The sequence below is a fragment of the Eschrichtius robustus genome, chromosome 4, assembly GCF_028021215.1.
Source record: "Eschrichtius robustus isolate mEscRob2 chromosome 4, mEscRob2.pri, whole genome shotgun sequence".
NCBI classification, from domain to species: domain Eukaryota; kingdom Metazoa; phylum Chordata; class Mammalia; order Artiodactyla; family Eschrichtiidae; genus Eschrichtius; species Eschrichtius robustus.
The window spans coordinates 99,736,289-99,758,997 of NC_090827.1; the positions used below are offsets into that span (position 1 = coordinate 99,736,289).

A 22,709-nucleotide genomic window follows, 5' to 3' on the forward strand; every position below is an offset into this window, starting at 1 on the left:
CACAGTTTTTCTTTAAAGATGAGCTGCTCCATTGCAGCAGCTAATTCTTAACATTCCTTTCTTACCAACTTCTACACATGCATGTTCCCTAAAGACATGGTGGTCTCTCTTCTCTACAGTACTAGTATTATTGACCTCTTCCCCTCATTCTTGCCTTCCATCACAAGCAATTCATTGACAAGTGCTATCAGCTGCATTCCCAAATTATCTTCTATATCGCACTCCCTGATTCCATAAGGTTAGATGAAGCTCTTATTACAACTTTTATATCCATAGGATCCTAAACGGGCCTCATGCAGTAAAACAGACAAGCACATAAAAACAAACAGAATATATCTGCTTATATATGCTCTCATTTAACTCTCATTAACAATTCTGATAGGCATTATTTCAAACTTAGAAGGGAAAACTGAAGCTCAAAAAGTCACAAGGTAGGACTTTCCCCTGTTTCTGATTACACACTGATCATACTAAGGTTGAAGACTACATATAAATATATAAGGAAGCCATAGTCTAGTCTTTAAACCACTTTTCTTTGCCTTCGCAAAATAATTGTTTTTTCCCCAATTCACTTATAAATTAATTTCTATTTGCTTTTTTCCATTAAACAAACCACGTATCATATGAAAATTTATTTAAATGTTTCAGAAAAATCACTTCTTAACCTGTAAACTATTTCTCAGCAAACCAAAACTGCTGATTCTCAAGGATGAAACGCTGTAGTAATCCAACTAGAGAATACAGAACGATGCCACATTTAAATAAACCAGGAAAATCTGACTGTGTTAACAGCTCTAGGAATTAGTCAAATCTAGAGCCTTTAAAGAATTGTAAGTATCCCAGTAATGAAGACAATGCCAACCTGTTTCCATAATAAACTGAAGATGCACAGGGGATTTTTTAGGCCGTAACTTTTATGCTGGACAAATTTTTTTTTTAATGGCAGAAGTGTACATTAGAGAAATATGCCCAACGCTATAAGCATGTACTGTTCATAATTAAAGTTGACTCAACTGCATAAAATATTAAGTTTTCAAATGCAATTCTGTACACAATGTGTGCTCACTAAATGAATGAACCATAACAATAGCAAGTCATCTGTTAAAAAAAGGATAACAAAACAAAGAACTGTCAAGAAATCGTAGCTCTTAAACTATAATATTATTTAGACCAACTATTTTGCATTAACAAATGATTATGAACAAACTGATCTGAAATGTCTAAAAAGTTATTTTCTACAGTGGAGGAGAAAATTATAAATGGTCCACCAAACGAGTTCATACTAACTTCACAAATTTTATAATGAGGAGAAAAAGGAATTAACTATTTTACCAAGTCCAAAGAGCTAAAATGATGATTAATTTCCTCACCCTAATGAAACTGTCTACTTTTCCCATAGAGAATGCCCTGCAAAGATACCATGCTATAGGTAATTACAGTTACTCGCTCTACAACAGCAATGTAGTTTAATGTGGCATGCTGACACTTCAAAAAAGTGATAATCCATGTTGTTGACAGATTCTATTAGGAAGTGGTATCAAGATCTAAATGGGGCTACAAACAATACAGCTGAAAAGAGGTCCTTAGAAGTTTATGTTTTTTTCATGTAATTTTGTTGAGTCTAAAACTAATTGCTAGGAAAACTTGCATACACCAGGTGTAAGTCTTCAGCAATTTCACGCAGGCAATTTTTTACTACAATAACAATAAGCAAGTACTAATATAAGATCCATTATGTGTAAGACAATAATAATGATGCCATTAACAAATTAACTTCCTGGGCTTTTAAAATGGTAGTAGCTCTTAGGTATGAAGGATAGTTTAAGACTGAAGTTAAATCCTTAATTCTAAGAATAAATTTGAACTCTGGAATGAAAATCAAAGTCAAAGGGGGGTCATTCTAATTGCTGACTGTTTTCCTGGATATCCATCAATGCCTTGGTTTGTTTCCAGTATTCCTCTCAAGAAATTAATCCTACTTGTCTGGCCATTATACTCAACGACTGTTTATTCTGAAAGAGGAATATTATTTTGTCCTGAGTCGGCCCTCTTCACTTTTGGACAACTTCCTAGGACCTACATTCTATGCTGTTTTCATAGCATCCTCATTTCTCACTTGGCTTGCCAGGTTCTCGGACTCAAAAGCACATTCACTGGACTTGAGGACACAGGGAGGGGGAAGGGTAAGCTAAGATGAAGTGAGAGAGTAGCATGGACATATATACATTACCAAATGTAAAATAAACAGCTAGTGGGAAGCAGCCGCATAGCACAGGGAGATTAGCTCGGTGCTCTGTGTCCACCTAGAGGGGTGGGATAAGGAGTGTGGGAGGGAGATGCAAAAGGGAGGAGATATGGGGATATATGTATATGTACAGCTGATTCATTTCGTTATACAGCAGAAACTAACACATCATTGTAAAGCAACTGTACTCCAATAAAGATGTTTAAAAAAAAAAGCACATTCACATATTACTCTAAACAGTAAGAATGTAGAGCTAATGTTCTTATTCATTTAGGTTGCATGTAAATGAGGGAGAGAGAGGGCTGAGAGGTAGGAAAGAAGAAAGAAGAGAGAACACTGCAGTGTAAGAGAGCAGCAAAAAAGATGGAAGAGGAAAAAAAGATTGCTTGAGGAAGTGTCAGAGGCCACCAAGTTGAAGAGACAAAGAGAGCAATGGAGTGTCTAGTGGCCATAAAAGGGCAACGGTCCACCTCCTAACAAACCAAATCTGGTCAATACCAAATATGGAAATGTTTTCGTTCAAATACAAAGCTTTTCTTCTGTGGGATATGAGCACAGATCACAAACGTCTTTCCCTATAAAAAAATCTCACACTTGGATATCTACCACTGTGAGAAAAATATGTTGAATTACTGTGTAAACTATTTCCAAGTTTTACTCCCCCAAAGTTCAGGACTTTCTAACAAAGAAAACACTCCAGCCCTTTCATAGTTATTCTAGAGTTTCTTCAGTCTCCACGTCTGTAAAATAGGAAAGTTAATTGTAACAACTTGGAGAGCTGTGTGAAGATCGAGTTAATACCTGTAAAACACTTGAAAAGGGGCATTTTGTAAGTGCAATACCCACTAAATGTTAGCTATTATGCACTCAGGTTTTCTCAGCCTTTAGACTTACAAACCCCAACTCACAAAAGAGGTAACTGACAACAAAACTGTACAATTAAGGTAAGACTAGGGACTTCCCTGGTGGCACAGTGGTTAAGAGTCCACCTGCCAATGCAGGGGACACGGGTTCGATCCCTGGTCCAGAAAGATCCCACATGCCACGGAGCAACTAAGACCGTGCACCACAACTACGGAACCTGTGCTCTAGAGCTCACGAGCCACAACTACTGAAGCCCACGCACCTAAAGCCCATGCTCCGCAACAAAAGAAGCCCCCGTCACCACAGCTAGAGAAAGCCCGCGCAGCAAAGAAGACCCAACGCAGCCAAAAATATATAAATAAAATTTTTTAAAATAAAATAATAAATAAATAAAAATTTTTAAAAAGCTAAGACTACCTCCTTACATATCCACTCATTCTATTTGTAAATTAAGAGGTTAGTTAATAAAACAATGGCATGTTCTGCCATGACAGGACAGATGCATGTCTTAAAAATCTAGGGACTTCCCTGGTGGCACAGTGGTTAAGAATCCGCCTGCCAATGCAGGGGACACGGGTTCGAACCCTGGTCCGGGAAGATCCCACATGCTGTGGAGCAACTAAGCCCGTGCACCACAACTACTGAGCCTGCGCTCTAGAGCCCGTGAGCCACAACTGCTGGGCCCGCGTGCCACAACTACTGAGCCCGCGCACCTAGAGCCTATGCTCTGCAACAAGAGAAGCCACCGCAATGAGAAGCCCACGCACCACAACGAAGAGTAGCCCCCACTTGCCACAACTGGAGAAATATTTACTGAGTACCTGCTATGACTAGTCACTGTCCTGGGGCTGGGGATACAGGAGTCAACAAAATAAAAATCTGTATAATGTAGAGGGGTGGGGGTTGGGGAGGGGTAGGATTGGAAACTGGCTCCCTGCAGAGGAAGCTACAGCTTTTATTTCAAAAGTGAATGCTTTCAGTGGATTCTACCTGTTCCAAGTCACACCTGTTTTATATATTTATGTTACCTGCCTCTGCCCTATCCCTGCCCCTAGGCTAGAATTTCTCACAGAGTACTTTTTCCACAGGAATTTCAACAATAAAGGAATTCTAATAAAGTTAAATTTCATGCACACAATTAATCTAGCTGCTATCACCAGCACTTGTATGTACATTATTAATCACCTTCACCCACACCCATTGCTGTGATAAAACACAAAAGCACTCAATCAAAGTAAATGCTTTGAAAGTGTTTTCTGTCCTATCTCCCCACCCCAGGAAGCCCCAGGATTCCTTATAACAAATAATTAAGGGGCAGGGGGAAGGAGGCAGTTGCCCTTCCTGACCACTGTCTGCTAAACTAGCACATTTTCAGTCATTATCTTTCAAGACTGTATGTTGATCTGATAATTGTTAAAGCAACACCCAAAAACTTGTGGAGGTCTGTTAAAGATGCATGATTTTAATTGCCGTTCCCTCTTCATCAGCTATCAGAGCCTCACAGAGCTCACTCATTCTGAGGTGCAGGAACCTGGCTACAGAAGATATGGTCTCCATAATGAAAGCTGTACTTCTCATTGAAGTGACAAGTTTGGCATTTCAAAGAAAGAATGCATGCACATTTTCCTGCTCAACTACCTACACTCCTCATAAGTCCCTAACAATTCAATAGTACAAGATCAACTGACTTCACTGTATTTTTCAAAAGAAAGAGATTCCCTGATTTTCATGACAATTACTGACACAGCATATACCACTTTTCAATTAGGTTCATACTGGAGATGGGTTCTAAAGCACTCTTAATAGATATCCCAGATCCCATAAAAATGCAAAACAGTATTATTTTTCAAAGTAATGAAATACAAATTAGTTTGAGAAAGTGCCTAATTCTAACAATACTACCATATACGTAAAAGATTTTTTAAATTTTGTTATCTTCAGAATCTAAAACATCTTTTAAAATACTCTCAAATAATCTAATCTTCATTCTTAGAGGGTGTTTTTGACTTGTTTTCAGTAACCAAAAGTATACTGGAGCCATATCTAACAGCTGACCCAGTAATTTATAACATGCTCTTTCTTCTAATTGTAGACGTGCGGTTGGGGTGCTGCCTCCGGTCAGTACTCTCAGTTCTTGGTCAACTAAACTAGAAGGTAGTTTAGTTTCTTCCTATACTAGACTTCAGGAACTTCCCTGGTGGTCCAGTGGCTAAGACTCCGTGCTCCCAGTGCAGGGGGCCCAGGTTCAATCCCTGGTCAGGGAACTAGATCCCATATGCCGCAACTAAAGATCCCGCATGCTGAAACTAACAAAAGATCCCACTAGCAACAACTAAGATCCCGCCTGCCACAACTAAGACCCGGCACAGCCAAATAAATCAATAAATATTTTTTAAAATAAAAAAATAAACTACGCTTTAGGAGGAAAAATCTTTGAAAGAAAAAGATGACAAGCTGCTCTAGTGTGTTATGATAACCAAAGTAAAAGGAACACAGTTGTGCACAAACAAATGCCACAAGATGACAACACGAAACCTTGCACTCAACAGGATAAGCAGCATGAGGCAGAAAGTGATGACGCTGGAAGTAAATATAACTGAAATAATGATGAAAAGCTAAGCAGTGCTACTGATAAGAGGAGAAAAGGTTGGACAGTCTGGGAGAAGACCAGGTTGGGGTGGAGGGGGGGGCACTTGGGGAAACAGTAATAGAAAAAAGGGATTCAACTCTACCGTTCTCTGAATCCACAGGCTCTTGTTCCCTGCCCGCATCACTAGCAACAGTATGTCTTTACGCACTGATGCAAAGACAAGCCACCATCATGAAGGCAGTTAACCCACGGGGCGGGAGGGAGGTGGGATTTCTTTACCTACCTTCTGTAATTCCAAAAGATAATTTCTAGGTTTAATACATCATACCCAATTCAGAGCAGGAACTATATATGTTTTTGACTCAATTTCCAAGAACTTGCAGAGAAACGTGAATTGTACTTATTATCTTTTGGCCTCTTATTTTGGCAAAGATTTTACCCATTGTTCAACTCCCAAGTGTAGAAAACTAATGTACAAATTGCATTGTTGTGAAACAATTTACCAGAAATCTTCATTCTCGTATTGTTTTCTAGGAAGGAGGAAACTGTATTTCAAACACAATCTTAAACATGAATATGCTGATACTGTCCTACTCTGAAGCTTTATTTTTTTAAAAATATTCACCAGAAACTCTGTGATCATCTTCAATATATCTGTAAAGCAAATCTCTGCTGTTATAAGGACACTGGAATAGGCAGAGGCACTAATCCAAGAAAAATAAAATTTTAAATATCATCAAAATCTTCACAAAAACAGAAGTTCTAACATTCGGCTACCTTAAATATTTGTGACATACCTAATTTAAGGTTAATTTTTTTTTGCAACATTAAACTTTTATATTTACCTTCTGAAGTAAAGAAGCACCTGGTATATGAAAAAGTCCTAAGATATAAGGAATGGGAAAATGAAGTGGGTGGATTTTAGTATGTATCATCAGTTTTTTTGTACTTTTTTAATTGCATGGGTCATTTTCATCAATGCAAAGAAAGTAAATTCCTTCACAACTAGGAAATATTATAAATTTCTTACCTATGAGCCTTTAAATATTTACGAGGGCAAGAAAACACATACACACACACGCCCCAAATAACACAACAAAAAACAAAAACAAGGTTTCATAGCTAACTGTTTCCTACTGTCAGAGAGAAAACTACTGAGCTCACAATCCTGTTTAAGGTATCTGAACTCTTCTCTGGCTGAGGTCAGTTTGGCAATATAGATTTATAAGGCTGAGTGCCATACAGTTTCCCAGTTGATCATTACCAGAACTTAGGTCTGCAATACAGTACACATACATACCCTCAAAACAAGAGTTTTACAGAACTATATCATATGATCCATTCATGACATTTCCTATTCTGTTCTTTTCTGCTTCATATAATTTGCAGGATGGGGGGGGGATTAGGGGAGGGCAGAAACTTATTAAACTGACTCCAGAATGGGCTACCACTGGCAGTTTGAAAACCACTGATCTATGAGTTGATTAACACATTAACAGAATGTATGCCAAGGGGCAGTTTATTAGATTACTCTACTTGATAAAATATCCTTAGTTAATGCCACTCAACAGCTTCTGCTATTATGTTCCCCTTTTCTCCTTGCTCCTTAGATATTCTCCTGAAATAAACTTCACTTCAAATGCAAAGCATGGTAGGGAGATCCTTGAAGATGATATAGAGAGTATGTCATACCATTAGAAGCCACCGACTGGAACCTATCCTGGTCACTTTTTCTCAGCAAGGAAAAACAATATAAACCTAATACCACATCTCAGGGACATCTGTGACTATGGGAGGCATACACTTAGTGGAAGCAAAACAATCCAAGCAACATACACATAAATGTGCATGTATCTTGTTTATTTCAGCTTTTTTAAAAAAATGAAACACGTTTTTTTTAAAAATGCTCTTTTCTACATTCACTGCACTGATTTTATTTTCTATTACAATACATGTCTTAAGGCTGATCGTAACCCCCACTAAATCGAGTTCTTAACCAACTAAATCGTGTTCTTGACCCACTAATGAATGGGTTGAAACCTGCAATTTGAAAAACACAGCTTTAGAGGACACACAAATCGACCTAGCAGGATAAGAGAACCAGAGATAAATTACCAGTCTCTAGTGGCCACCTTCTTTCACTGATGAGAAAAAGCTCAAAGAATTGAAAACATTAGAGTGATTGTTTATTTAACTCTAGGAAGATCATAGAAGAAAGTATAAGATTCAGGAAAAGAAATAATGTAATAGCATCTCACCCCACAAAAAAGAGGTTCCTGATCTGGCATTTAATCATCGGGCTTCCCTGGTGGCGCGGTGGTTGGGAATCCACCTGCCAATGCAAGGGACATGGGTTCGAGCCCTGGTCCGGGAAGATCCCACATGCTGCGGAGCAACTAAGCCCGTGCGCCACAACTACTGAGCCTGTGCTCTAGAGCCCGCGAGCCACAACTACTGAAGCCCACGCGCCTAGAGCCTGTGCTCTGCAACGAGAAGCCACCGCAATGAGAAGCCCACACACCACAACGAAGTGTCACTCGCCGCAACTAGAGAAAGCCCGCGGGCAGCAACAAAGACCTAACGCAGCCAAAAATAAATAAAATAAAATAAATTTAAAATAAAAAATAAAAAATAAATCATCATCATCACTGTTAATCTAACACTGGCTTCTTGCATGCTCAGTCCTACACTAAATGTGTATGGAATTTATTTACATATATGTGTGTGTATATATATACATACACATACACACACATATATAATGCAATATATAATTATGTAATTATGGTATTATATTTTTAATACACAAGTTTATTTTTTTTCCAGATCATTCTTTCAACCTGTCAAAACAAAAAAAGTAGTGCCAGATTTGAAACACAGATCAGTTGGCCACAGAATCTAAGCTCTTAACCACTAAGTTATAAACTCTTCCAAAGAGAAAGGAGTTCCCAAATCTGGCTGTGCATCAAGAATCCTCTGTGGCATTAAAACAAAACAAACAGATGCCCAAGTACTACTCTAAAAAGAGATTTTTTTTTTTAAGTTGAAGTGGCAAATATTATGGAGAAATATGTTTTGTAAACAATGTATCAAATACCATCTCCAAGCAAAGAAAAGATCTTTTTGGAGAGTAGACACTGTTATATTGGACATAAAATACCTGGTTGACCTTGGTTAATAGGCAGCTGACTTCACCTCGAAACTTGATTCACTGTCATTATAGACCAGAATTTAATAAAAAGCAGTTTTGTCTTAGGTTTAATAACTAAATTCCATTAATAATTTAACTGCTGACACATCAAAAGGATCTTAACATAAGGTAGACTAAATGATAAAAATTACAGGCCGCACCAACGTATTTCTATTACATTTATATATCCATGATTTAAACATCTATCTTCCCAACATATTTTCCTTCATTACCTAAAAGATAAAGAATTTTGAACCCGATGTAACATTATGAACTCAACATTCTAGTGGTTGATTCACTTCCACTACCCCAAGAAAACATTCAGTAGCAAGCAAACAGTACAAAATTAGGAGGTTTCCAAGGTTTCCAATAATTAAGAAATGGTTTTGACTACATCACTCAAATAAAATGTTATGAACATAAAAACCTTAAAGATTTTTGATGGTTAAGTGGGTAATATGAAGCCTAGAATTACCACTACTAGCAACCACAAGTAACAGTGGGACTACATACCACAAACACATGAAAGATTAACTGTATACATATGGTGGTGAAGAGACAACAATCACAGTATTAGTAAAGAATCACTCATTTTCCTCTCAGTAAAAATTCTTTGTAAAAGACAAAAACAAGCACAAACTATAAATGGTCCAAGTAAAAATTATTTCGTTTGGTCAAATTAATACTCAAACTGAAGAACTGTACCCAATTATTTCCTGTTCAGGCTACCATGAAATGACAGCACTACAGAGAAACTAGTCTATGATGTAAACCAGAAAGATAATTACAGACTAACATATGAATAATCCCTAAACTATTTCGTGAAAGAAACTATAACCCATTACTATTAAAATCTAGCAAAAATATCTACCCTAGTGCCTCCTATAACCATATCTCAAAAAGGGGGGGAAAAAAAATCACTCAACAAGCTTATGATACATGTTTTTTTTACAACACAAAATACTTTTGCCATAAATCCATAACCACATCTGCAACCTAAATATTAAAATATCTTAAAATATGCAATAATTAAATATAGAACCATGAGTGTTCACTCTACGCATGACCTTGGGGCCACTGGAAGATTTCTAAAGCGTACCTTTTAATCCACGCCATGGTACTTCAAGAACATGTTAAGGTAAGCCACAGGCTGGAACACTTCGATGCACCTCAAAACACCTCAGCCAGTGTATCTGTATCATTCTCCTTTCCTTTTGAGATCATAATGGTTCCGAAGAACTATAATGCTTCCATTTGAATGATAGTTTCATAATTTCAATGACTTAAAAACAAAAACAAAAAATAAGGACTTAAGTGTTGGTATGTTAAGCCACTAGTGAGTGCACTGTGTTAACTGCTGCCACAGCTAAGAAAAACAAAGCAGCTACTGCTACTACCACGTAACACTGTCATTTTTAATATGACCCTCATGTGAATGAGGAGGAGTACATGCTTAGTGGTCAGAGTGACAGCCCTTGCTTTATAGAGATCTATCCAAAGCCCACAAATCTCTTTACCCCAACTGATTCTTCAGTTTTCTTCTCAAGGAATGAAAACAACCTAAAAGACAGGTCTGAATACTTGGTAGGTGCCAGGTTCACCTCTGACCAACTATTCTATTCTTTGTTGAATGAAAGCTGGAAACCACCCACACACCTGCATAAAAGGGAACTCATTAATAGACACAACAGGGCTTCCTTCAAACAATGCCCCTTCTGGTGTTAATATTACTGAATCATTTTAATTCCATGGAAGTCATTAAACTGTAAAAAGTTACAGTTTCTAAAGCTTACTTCTATGAAGAGCATGCAGATAAATGAACAGATCCATGGCTAACAATCAGGTTTTAGTGCTTCTCTCTGATTGCCTTGACAGGTTACCTGATTCCTCCTTCCTCCTCACCCCACTCCCTTTCTTACATAAAAACATTAAAAACACTTCATTATTTAAATGATACAGTAAGAAGTCTATGTATCACATTTTAAGTCTAAGAATTCACTCTACTTCTGCTTCAAGTTTGGCACTCTATAGTTACAAGAACGAACGAATACTCAACCTACACAAAGGAAGTAAAACTGATAAATTATCAGTAATATACATACATTTATATCATAAAGCAGTTAACATTACTTTAGGATGACTTGATAGGAAACTTTTAATAAAAGCAAGCAATAAAAGGGGCTTCCAAGGAAAGAAAGTAGCTGGGAGAGGTTTGTTATACTTTGGGTTTGTGGGACAGCTCGTGCAAAGGTTAATAGACAAGGAATGGAAGACGACAAAGTTTCCCAGCTAGAGCTAAAAAGAACGTGCTAAGAGAAAGAGAAATTATTCCCTGTTTGAAAGGGTAGATTCAACTGATGAAAACTTTTTAGGTCCACTATCAGAAAAATTACATATTCCTGAGATTTAGATTTACTGCAGGTTGTAGGGAATACAGATCACAAAATGTAGGTCACTCTTCAGAAAGCTGGTAATGGTGGCATAATTGAATACAAGAAAGAATTCTACCATGGTAGGTGGGAAAATACTAAGGAAGAACAGAAACAAGGGCCCTGGTCCAATGAAATCACTGTAGCCACAACCATCTTTAAAACTGATCATTTTACTGCTTTAGTGCAACCCCCGACCCTTCCCCCTCCAGCTTAAAACCTTTCAAAGGCTCTATATATGCTACAACCTCCTGGAAGGAAACCCACATTGTTTCCTACACTCTGTTCCTCCAAATAAACTCTGGACTATCAGGTTAATGTTCCTGAAGTACAGTTCCTCCCTTGCACATAAAGAATGATGTTAATCACTGGGAAACAAGGCAAGATATAAATACATTAGATAATAAAGGAAAGAATAAAAGCCTAGGTCTGTAACACTTACTCATTATCTCATTTAATTTTTCATAACGCCATTTTACAGAGGAGAAAACTGACACTCTGTGGTCAAGTGACTGACCAAAGAAAACACGCAATATGAGAAAAGAACTAGGACTTCAATCTAGACCCTCTAGCTGGAATTTCAACACTTGTTCTATGCAACATTTTTGTAAAATATTGCTGGAGGAAGGAGGTGGTACTGGGGCTAACATTTGTTAACAATATGCCAAGAATCATGCTAGGGACTTAATGGTATTTTATTTTATCCTGATTTACCACTAGTAAGACTGACTAGTTGCCTCCTTTTACAGGTGAGGAGATTGAGGCTCATGGACATTTAAGCATTAATCTGTTCAACATAATGCATCTGAGACTGAAAGAGGTTGGTCAGATATTCCCTCTCATACGTCCAACTCTAAAATTCACACTCATGTTGCTATGCCAATCTACCTCCCAGAAGCAATCAGAAGAAATCAAGTCCAAACTTTTCAACCTGGCTGATCTAGCAATAATCTAATTTTATAAATGCTGTTTACTCAAAATGTAGTCAGTATATATAAACAGATTTTTTAGCTATGGTTTAACAAGAGACTATATGCACATTCACTAAAGCCACTAAGAAGGTTTAGAATCATATTTAATAACTCAAATCAGAAAGTTCATTTGATTCCTACAAATGAGATCCAGTTTTTTCATGACGTTATGCACTTGAAGATCTTTTAAAGTTGACTTGTAAATCATGGTAGTTACCAATATAAATTTTAGTTGACAAAACAAAAATAAGCATAGAAGTTATTTTCCTTAAGAGGGTACACTACCATGTTTCCCCATGGACTGCTACCAGTCTTAGCCTCATAGGAAGCAAACCATTTATTAGGTGAGGGAGGTGAGGTCATTCAGTCAGATTATCAGTAATTAAAAAAAAGAGAGAGAGAGAGTAGATGGTCAGCTCTCTACAATGCTTCAAACCATGATTAAACTAAGAGTAACAAAAAGCACTGGAAAAATTCCCCAAATTAAGGACAGGAAACTCCTAAGTAACTTCAAATTTGAATAGAAACCAGCACTCACGTTGCATTCCAAAACTGCCTGCAGGAGTGATCAACAGAACTACTACATCAGTGTTTTCGGTAACAAGTTAGATGACTCAAAGAAACCATTTTTTAAATTGCTGAAACAAAATTTTGCAGAATTACCATATTTAAGGGTTCAAAACTGTTACAGGAAGAAATTAAATAGTTATTTAACAAATCTTCATCAGGGACTTCCCTGGTGGCACAGTGGTTAAGAATCCGCCTGACAATGCAGGGGACATGGGGTTTGATCCCTGGTCTGGGAAGATCCCACATGCTGCAGAGCAACTAAGCCCGTGCACCACGCTACTGAGCCTGAGTGCCAGAGCCCGCGAGCCACAACTACTGAGCCCACGCGCCACAACTACTGAAGCCCCGTGCCTAGAGCCCGTGCTCCGCCACAAGAGAAGCCACCGCAAAGAGAAGCCGAAGTGCCGAAACAAAGAGTAGCCCCTGCTCGCTGCAACTAGAGGAAGCCCATGCGCAGCAACAAAGACCCAATGCAGCCAAAAATAAAACCCAGAAATTCTGATGCCCAACTATATACCTTTTTTTTAATAAATCTATTTATTTTTTATTTACTTATTTTTGGCTGCGTTGGGTCTTCATTGCTGCACACGGGCTTTCTCTAGTTGAGGCGAGCAGGGGCTACTACTCTTCGTTGCGGTTTGCAGGCTTCTCATTGCGGTGGCTTCTCTTATTGTGTAGCATGGGCTCTAGGCGCACGGGCTTCAGTAGTAGTTGTGGTCCTGGGCTCCGTAGTTGTGGCTCGCGGGCTTTTGAGCGCAGGCTCAGCAGTTGTGGTGCAAGGGCTTAGTTGCTCCGCAGCATGCTGGATCTTCCCGGACCAGGTCTGGAACCCGTGTCCCCTGCACTGGCAGGCGGAGTCTTAACCACTGTGCCACCAGGGCAGTCCCCCAACTACATACCTTTAATTGCAAAATTAATGTGTATTAAAACCCTATGTAATTGTCTACAAAACATTTCACTTCTTTTGGAAGAGACAAATACATTTTCATGACAGTTGTTACGGCCTCCTTCACTATGCTGTGTCCAAAGGGGGTAGATTTTGTCTTTCATCTCTGTAAAACTATTATCTAACCACCAAAGCCTGGAACACAATTGACACTAATGACTTAAGCATGTGAAAATGTTATAAACCCCATTTGGGACACACAATCGACAGCTAAATACAGAACGTTCGTGATGGAGTGCTTGTCTCATGTGCTCTAAAATATATTAGGCACACAAATATTCCAGTGATTTGAAGAAATTATTTAGAAATGGCTTATACATGCTGCAACAATATCAAGGACAAAAGAGACTTTGAAAGAAGATGATTTAACATGGACACCATTTTTTGACTACTGAATTTTGTTTGCTTTGTTTTTGACTACTGAATTTATAATACACAATGATTATGAAGGTATAAGATCAGCACTACTGCTAAAACATAAGCTTCAGGAATGTAATTAGAAACAAATGTCAGTAACTTCAAACTTCTATGCTTTTATAAACAGCCTCACATAGTAAGCTGAAATGACAATAATGAATGCATTCCGAGGCTCACTGCAATACTACCAAGCAAGGACTGGGAATTTCCAACAACACAGGAATAATTAAATCATGGCACATCCATATGATGGCAATAAGTCAGTAATGTTGAAATTTATAACATGGTAATATTCTAATTATAAACATGGTTAGTTAACTATATATAGTGTTGGGACTTCCCTGGTGGTGCAGTGGTTAAGACTCCGCACTCCCAATGCAAGGGGCCCAGGTCCGACCCCAGATCAGGGAACTAGATCCCGCATGCCGCAACTAAAAGATCTCACACGTGGCAATGAAGATCCCACGTGCCGAGACTAAAACCTGGCACAGCCAGATAGATTAGATAGATAGATAGATAGATAGATAGATAGATAGATAGATAGATAGATAGATAAACAGGTAGATAAATGGTGTTTTCTCACATTACACGTTGTGTGTGTGTGTATATATAAAGTATAGAAAATTATAAATATATTTATAAATATAAATATGTTAAGTTCCATGAGATCAAGAACCATTTCAAATGTATTGCCAGCATTTATCACAGTGACTTCACACAGCCAGCAATAAAGCTTGGTGGTTAGAAGAATGGACTCTGAATGGGCTTGGGTTTGAATCCCAGATCCATAACTTAACAATATATAACTCTGAGCAAGTTAATTAATCACTAGGTAACTTAGTTTCTCCTTCTGAAAAATTGGGATAAAAATTTCATGTAATAGGAGAAAAAGTGATCTAATATATGTAAATTGCTTAGAACAGTATCTGGCACATAGTGATGACTCAATGAATGGGGGTGGGGGTGGGGGGTAGGGAGGAGAAACAGTAGATTCTCAAATACCCAAGTAAATGAATAGACATTATTTTTAAAACATACACAGAAATGTTAGTAGGTATATGCAAACATTAAACAGGGTTTTTCAAACTTTGCTAACCGCAACTAAAAGTAGGTTTTAACATAACAGCCACACACACATTCAGGTAGATAAAATCTATTCTATTTTATATCATGAATTTACTTAAAATGCTGGTTGTAACCCAATAAATGGATTTCACAATTAGGGAATCACTTTCTAAATGATGGACTCACAAATAATTTCTCCTTTATTTTTATCCTGCAACTTTACTTTTCTCAACAAGGAGCAAGAAAAATTCACTATTATATCAAGAATCTAAGGTCAGAAAATACTCCAGGTTGGGGAAAGGTGTGGGGGAGGGATAAATTAGGAGTTCAGGATTAACATATACACACTACTATATATACAATAGATAACCAACAAAGACCTACTGTATAGAACAAGGAACTCTGCTCAATGTTATGTGGCAGCCTGGATGGGAGGGGAGTCTGGGAGGGAATGGATACATGTATATGTATGGCTGAGTCATTTTGCTGTGCACCTGAAACTATCACAACATTATTAATTGGCTATATTCCAATATAAAATAAAAGTAAAATAAATAAATAAGTAAAAATAAAGTGAAAATAAAAGAATCTAAGGTCAGAAAATACTCCAGACTGGGGAAAGGTGGAGGGGAGGGATAAATCAGAAGTTTGGGATTAACATATACACACTACTATGTATACAGTAGATAACCAACAAGGACCTGCTGTATAGCACAGGGAACTCTACTCAATACTCTGTAATAATCTAAATGGGAAAAGAATCTGAAAAAGAATAGATACATGTATATGTATAACTGACCCACTTTGCTGTACACCTGAAACTAACACAACATTGTAAATCAACTATATTCCCGTATAAAATAAAAATTAAAAAAAACTCCAGAAAAATCTTTAATCTGTTATATATTTTTAATTTTGTTTTATAGTCTTCCAAATTTTATTATTTACTTTTTTTTTTAATTTATTTTATTTATTTATTTTTGGCTGCGTTGGGTCGTCGCTGCTGCATGCGGGCTTTCTCTAGTCATGGTGAGCAGGAGCTACTCTTCATTGCGGTGCACGGGCTTCTCATTGTGGTGGCTTCTCTTGTTGCCAAGCACGGGCTCTAGGCACGCGGGCTCAGTAGTTGTGGCTCATTGGCTCTAGGCACGCGGGCTCAGTAGTTGTGGCTCATTGGCTCTAGAGCACAGGCTCAGTAGTTGGGGTGCACAGGCTTAGTTGCTCCGCGGCATGTGGGATCTTCCCGGACCAGGGCTCGAACCCGTGTCCCCTGCAATGGCAGGCGGATTCCTAAGCACTGCGCCACCAGGGAAGCCCTTGTTTACTCTTAAACCACCAGAAATCTCAATAGAAAACTTTAAAAGATCATCAAAAGGTGATACAGGTATTTGCCCGCTTTTAAAATACACCTAGGTAGACTTCTTGAAGCTCTGATAAAGGGAGAACGCAATATTAAGAGGTATGAAAGAAAAAAGGTTGCTGGGTTTGGTTTAATTGGACAACTGCAACAGGATCCTTCCTGATCCAGCTTCTGGTCTCCCCCTAGCCATACAAATAAAACATATGTTCTGGCCACACTGGAAGTTTGTACATTTCTCAGAGGACACCATGGTGTTTCAGATCTCTGGACCTTCGCCCCACCCTCCCACATCCACAAACTGCAGGAGCAGCGGGTAAAACAGAATTTAACGTCACATGATATTGTTTAAAAGGAGAATATAAGAATAAAGGAGGGAAAAAATGAAATAGGTGAGACTAGGAATGAAAAACAAAATTTTTTAATGTTTTTGGTGCCTGCAATAGATGACATTCTACATGCTGAGCTAAGTTAGTGTTTTTCCATAAATTCTCACAGGCTTATTATATGTAAGATATTTTTAAGAAGAAAAATACTAAATACTGAATTGATGAAGCAACGTATTTTTAATTAGATACCACAATTTAGGGAATGTGTTCTACAGACACTTTAATTTTAAATGAATTTTGTCAATGAAGTACTTGGAAACAGTCTTGTTAAATAATGACAGAAAATTAACCATTGCTATTATCTAAAGTATGAAAATCACATATTCTAGGTATTTCAATTCTAAACTTGTTTTTGCCAGTGCTAATAAAGGTTTCAAATCTGGTTTAAGGGCTTCCCTGGTGGCGCAGTGGTTAAGAATCCACCTGTCAATGCAGGGGACACGGGTTCGAGCCCTGGCCCAGGAAGATCCCACATGCCGCGGAGCAACTAAGCCCGTGCACCACAACTACTGAGCCTGCGCTCTAGAGCCCATGAACCACAACTACTGAAGCCCGCGCGCCTAGAGCCTGTGTTTTGCAACAAGAGAACCCACCGCAATGAGAAGCCCGCGCACCGCAACAAAGAGTAGCCCCCGCTCTCAGCAACTAGAGAAAATCCGCGTGCAAGCGAAGACCCAATGCAGCCAAAAATTAAATAAATGAATAAATTAATTAATTAAAAAAAATCTGGTTTGAGTAACTTTCAAAGAATCTTTCTGAGACTCATAAACTATTCTGATTGCACTGTAATAGTAAAGCTGTAACTCCTTTTCCAACTAAACACTGGGGGCAAGGGGAAGTCAGGCACCTAAGAGGCTAAACTGAAGATCAATGAGACCCACTAACTAAAAGACGCTTGACATCTAACAATTCTGGAAGATGGAATATTCAGCTAATTTTATTTTTGAGGAACTCCCAACTGGGGAAGCTCTTTTCTCAAAATGTATATCCTAAAATTTTCAGTAACAGCGTTAAAGAAACTATCAAAGTGCCTGATGCGGCTGCTGCTCTTAAAGTGGCAAACATCCAGGGTGTCAACTGGCATATGCCTGAATTTTTTGCTAGAATTCTAGATGACACAGTATGGACAGGTATAATTTAAATATAAATACACACATGCATACACACACACATATACACACAAACACACACAACTATCCTTTTTCAAATAGATTAGTGTTAGCAAGTTGACCAAAGCTAGGAGGGTGGGGAACGTGGAAAGGGCGATGGAAGAACTACACTGTTCAAAAGTGCCGAGTAAAGGATGTTAAGAAGGGAAAAGTAGTAATACAGAAAATCAGCTCATAAAAACTATTATACATTTATTCAAAACAAGCAAATCAACAGAAGCTTCTTTCCTTTCTAGGATTTGAGAGGAAACTAAGGAAGAAATGCTAAAGAGTCTGAATCAAATTTACCTCTACTTTCTTTTTTATGTATATATTTATAGAAATGGTTATGAGTGAATTCAGTTTCTCCATATCATTTTCTTTCTCCTTTGGTTTCACTGCTTAGGTCTCTTTTTGTTTAAAATAAAACGTTAATTTTGGTGGCTTGAAAAATTGTGTGGTCATGAGTATAAAGAATGTGCTGATCAAGTTCTGGGCTTGGGAGTCAGGCGTCATAGGTTAGAAACGCACTGGATATGTAACTTCTGACCAGTCACAACTTCTCTGTAGATAATAAGAGAATAATAAACTACAATATTAATGCTTAAATACTGCTTAAATGTGAAAGTACCTAGAACACTGCCCACCAGGCATAAATATTTACTGACTTTGAAGACACAATCTGATAATCAGTTACTGCTCATGTCACAATTCTAAAGCCAAAATAAAACATTTTCCTAAAAATTTTTTTAATTTAATGTTCAAGAAATACTTATGTTTAAGTTTTAAATTTTTCACACTTATGTTTATTTCAATTATGTGGATGATGATCCAATCTGTACCTCTTAATTCATGCCTTCAAGCATTCTCCTTTCTCTTGACAAATTCATTAGTTCAACAAATATTTGAACATCTACAATGTGTCAGCCCTTTTTTAAGTACTAAGGATACCTCACTGTACAGATAAGACCAAAATCCTTGGCAGCACAGTTTACAGTGTAAATATAATGTCAGATAGTGGTAAATGCTACGGAGAGAAACAGAGAAGGAAAGGATAAGGAAGACAGGAGGTGAGGTGCGATTTTAAATAAGCCCTCAGTGAGGTAATATTCGAGCAAAGATCTGAAGGAGGTGATGAAAGGAGGAAGATGTCATGCAAAGGGAACAAACAACAGGTCCAAGAGCCCTAACGCAGGAGTGTTTCAGCGAGGAACAGAGGCTACAGGAGAGGCGTATCAGGAGACGAGAGGTTATGTGAGTTTGTGTGAGTACGGGTGGCGGTGTGCCTGTTCAAGGGACACCACAGATCACAAAGGTCTTGAGCTTTTTACTCCAAATTTTGAGTCAAGGAAGATCAAGATCTAAGAAGAGGAAGATCAGCATGAACTTGGCTGCTGAGCAGAGAAAGAGAAAAGGCATTAAGGGAAAAAGCAGTAGAGACCACTTAAGAGGCTATGGTGACTATGTAGGTTAAAGATGACAAAGCCTCACACAGGGTGGAAGCAGTGGGAAGTGTCACAGGTGATGAAACTATGGGCATATTTTAAAGACAAAACTAACAACATCTGATGACACTCTGGATCGTGGAGTTGAAGAAAAAAGAGGAAGAGAGCAATGGTGACTCCAAGGTTTCTAGCCTAAGCAACCCAAAGGATAAAGTTACTTAATGAGATGGGGAAAATTTAAGGAGAAGATCTGGGGCGGGGAAGGTTCATTTCTTTAATTTTGTATCTATATGAGATCGTGGTTGTTCACCAAACTTATTGTGATGTATGTAAGCTATCATTATGCTATACACCATAAACATACAATGCTGTATGTCAATTATATCTCAATAAAACTGGAAGAAAAAATACATTAGGAAAAAAAGAGGGGGTTTCAGTAGCTCAGTTTGGATATAATAAATTGGATATGCTCAGATATTCTAACAGAATTTATTACAGTTTATCAGAACTTTCTGCAAAGAGTAGGGAGATATGACAAATCAAGTTAGTCTATTTAGTTCTTGCTTGTAGTTGGAATTTTTAAAAAATGAGGTAAATGTATTATTTACTAAACAAATGTTCTAATAATCTTAGCATTTTAATTATGCATCCTCTGCCATCTATATCTGTCAGTGTTAAATAAACGATAATGTGGTAAAAATATTTAAGAAAATCTCTAATTACAGAGACTAATTTAAGGGAGACAGTCCATATTCAAACACTGTACAGGTAAAATAATAAAGGCAATCTCAGATAAGAACAGGAACCTATTACCTGATGCTCTCTAGTCACCAAAATGCTTCTCAGTCTCAATCCCATAGATTAGAAACAATAAATTTAACAGACAACACATATGAAGTGCTTTCCACATGCTAAGCATCTCATTTAAATTACCAACTACCTTCTATTAGCTTACCTATTACAAAGAGGCTGAAAGAAATTAATAAAGCTAAAGAACCGTCCTATAACTTTAGCCATACTAGAAAGAACTAGTTTAAAAGTCTCTAAGGACTTCTTTTGATCCGTTGCTTTAATTTTCCATCACCATTCTTCATCTAGATTTTGTGTTCTCTTCAGGCTTTTCAATTTTCCAATGCCAAATGACAGGAAAGGAACATGAAGGAAAATGATATATTAAAGAGTTCCAAAACATAACACATGTTCCTGAGATGGAACTGTGTTGAAATGTATTAACAGAAGTCACAATTTCAGGCTGTGGGCCTAGAATTACAACTCTGCTTAATAGAAATGAACTGCAGAGAACTTGGAAAGTGAATATGTGTTTTCTAGGGAGTAATGAATAAAAAGAGAAAGGAACCTCTCTGATATACTTATTCTCACCTCACTGCTCTTAACTTCAATTAGAAAATTACTGCCACAAAGTATCAAGATTTTAGAGACACGTTCAAAATTAACAGGTAACACTTACTTGACAACTCATCCCTATTTTAGGATAACCTCATCACTTAACTTTTTTCATCAGATGCAGGGGCTGTTTTATTTCACCTATCTAATAGTTCAAGTTCTTCAAGCAGTTCTTCAGTCAACCAGACTAGAACATGTATTACAACACCATCTCTGTTTTGGGCACTTCAAAGTGTACATAATTTTGTACATTTTACTGAATCCTCACAATAATCCAATGATTATATTAAAAACCTCAAGTCTTCTAAGTCCAGTTAACTTTATACTATACCTCCATTGTGGTGTCTACCACTAGTAGGTTAAGCATTTTAGGTCATTTTTCCAAAAGCCATAATAATTTGAGTTGTACAAAGTATTTATATGATCTTCTGTAATCATCCTTGTGGCAGCAAACACTATTTTCGAACAGTGGGTCTCTGCAAGACTGTAGTGGTTTGTACAGTTTTATCAAACTCAATTTTATTATATGCAATCTCCAATAACAAACAAAAAACCCAAGATTCCCACCAAAAAAACAAAAACACAAAAACAAACAAAAAACTCAAACAAATGCAACCCAAATGTCCACCAGGAGATGGACAGATTTTTAAAATGTGGTACATGCATACAATGGAATACTATTCTACCTTAAAAAGGTAGGAAATTGACATGCTACAACATGGATGAACCTTGAAGACATTATGCTAAGTGAAATTAGCCAGTCACAAAAGGACAATACTGTATGACTCCACTCATGAGGTACCTAGAACAGTCAAATTCATAGAGATAGAAAGTAGAATGGTGGTTACCAAGGGCTCAGGGTAAGGGGGAATAGAGTTATTGTTTAATGAGTTCAGAGTTTCAGGTTAGGAAGATGGAAAAAGTTCTGGAGATGGATGGTGGTGATAGTTGTACAACAGCATGAATGCACCTAATACCACTGAACAGTACAGTTAAAAATGGTTAAAATAATAAATCTTACGTTACATATATTTTGCTACAATAAAAAAACTGAACACACATCATGGAAATACATCAACAGCAGATAGTGAATTATTTTCTTCCTTATATTTTAATAAAGTTTCCCTTATTTTACCCCAAACCTATTTCTCATTCTAGTTTTGTTTTTGTAAATGGTGCTGCCTACCCACTCAGATAGCCACCACATTCAGTTTCTCTGTTCTCATCCTAAGCCACCAATCTTACAAACTGGTTTTAACTCTATACCACTGCTTGAATCTGATTCTTTAATTTTTAATGTCACGAACTTCATTACAGCATTTTATTACTATAACAGTCTCATAGCCAATTTCCCATCTCAAAAACCTAGCCTTCACAGTTAGTGCTTTTGAAATAAAGCTCATGTGTAAAACCTTTCCAAAGGCTCCCATTGTCCATTCAAGTTTAAAGTTCTGAGCAACACAGTACAAATACTTCGCTATTTGATCCAACCTACCTTTCTAGACTTGTCCACAAGCCCCTCTTGCTTCCTATACTCTACACATCAGATTCTTTACTCCCTTTTGTCTCACCATATTTACTAGGCTGTCCTGCCTCCATGCTTTTTCTGACACTTCTCCATCTGTACAGAAATCCCTTCTCAATTCCTATTGAAATCCAGTCATCAACTCTCACACACT

At 37.6% G+C, this 22,709-nt stretch overlaps 1 protein-coding gene across 5 annotated transcripts in view; it reads right to left on the reverse strand.

The window, feature by feature from the left end:
* The window catches only part of RBPJ (recombination signal binding protein for immunoglobulin kappa J region), a 118,746-nt gene that overhangs the window by 65,591 nt on the left and 30,446 nt on the right, over positions 1-22,709 (reverse strand). For 2 of the 5 annotated variants that reach the window (XM_068543130.1, XM_068543129.1), the window contains exon 2: positions 9,989-10,171. The exons of the other annotated variants lie outside the window; for them this stretch is intronic. In XM_068543130.1, the coding sequence (XP_068399231.1) occupies positions 9,989-10,005 (17 nt within the window). In that variant the 5' untranslated portion in view covers positions 10,006-10,171. The remainder of the gene's footprint in view (positions 1-9,988; positions 10,172-22,709) is intronic. 5 annotated transcript variants of the gene reach the window in all.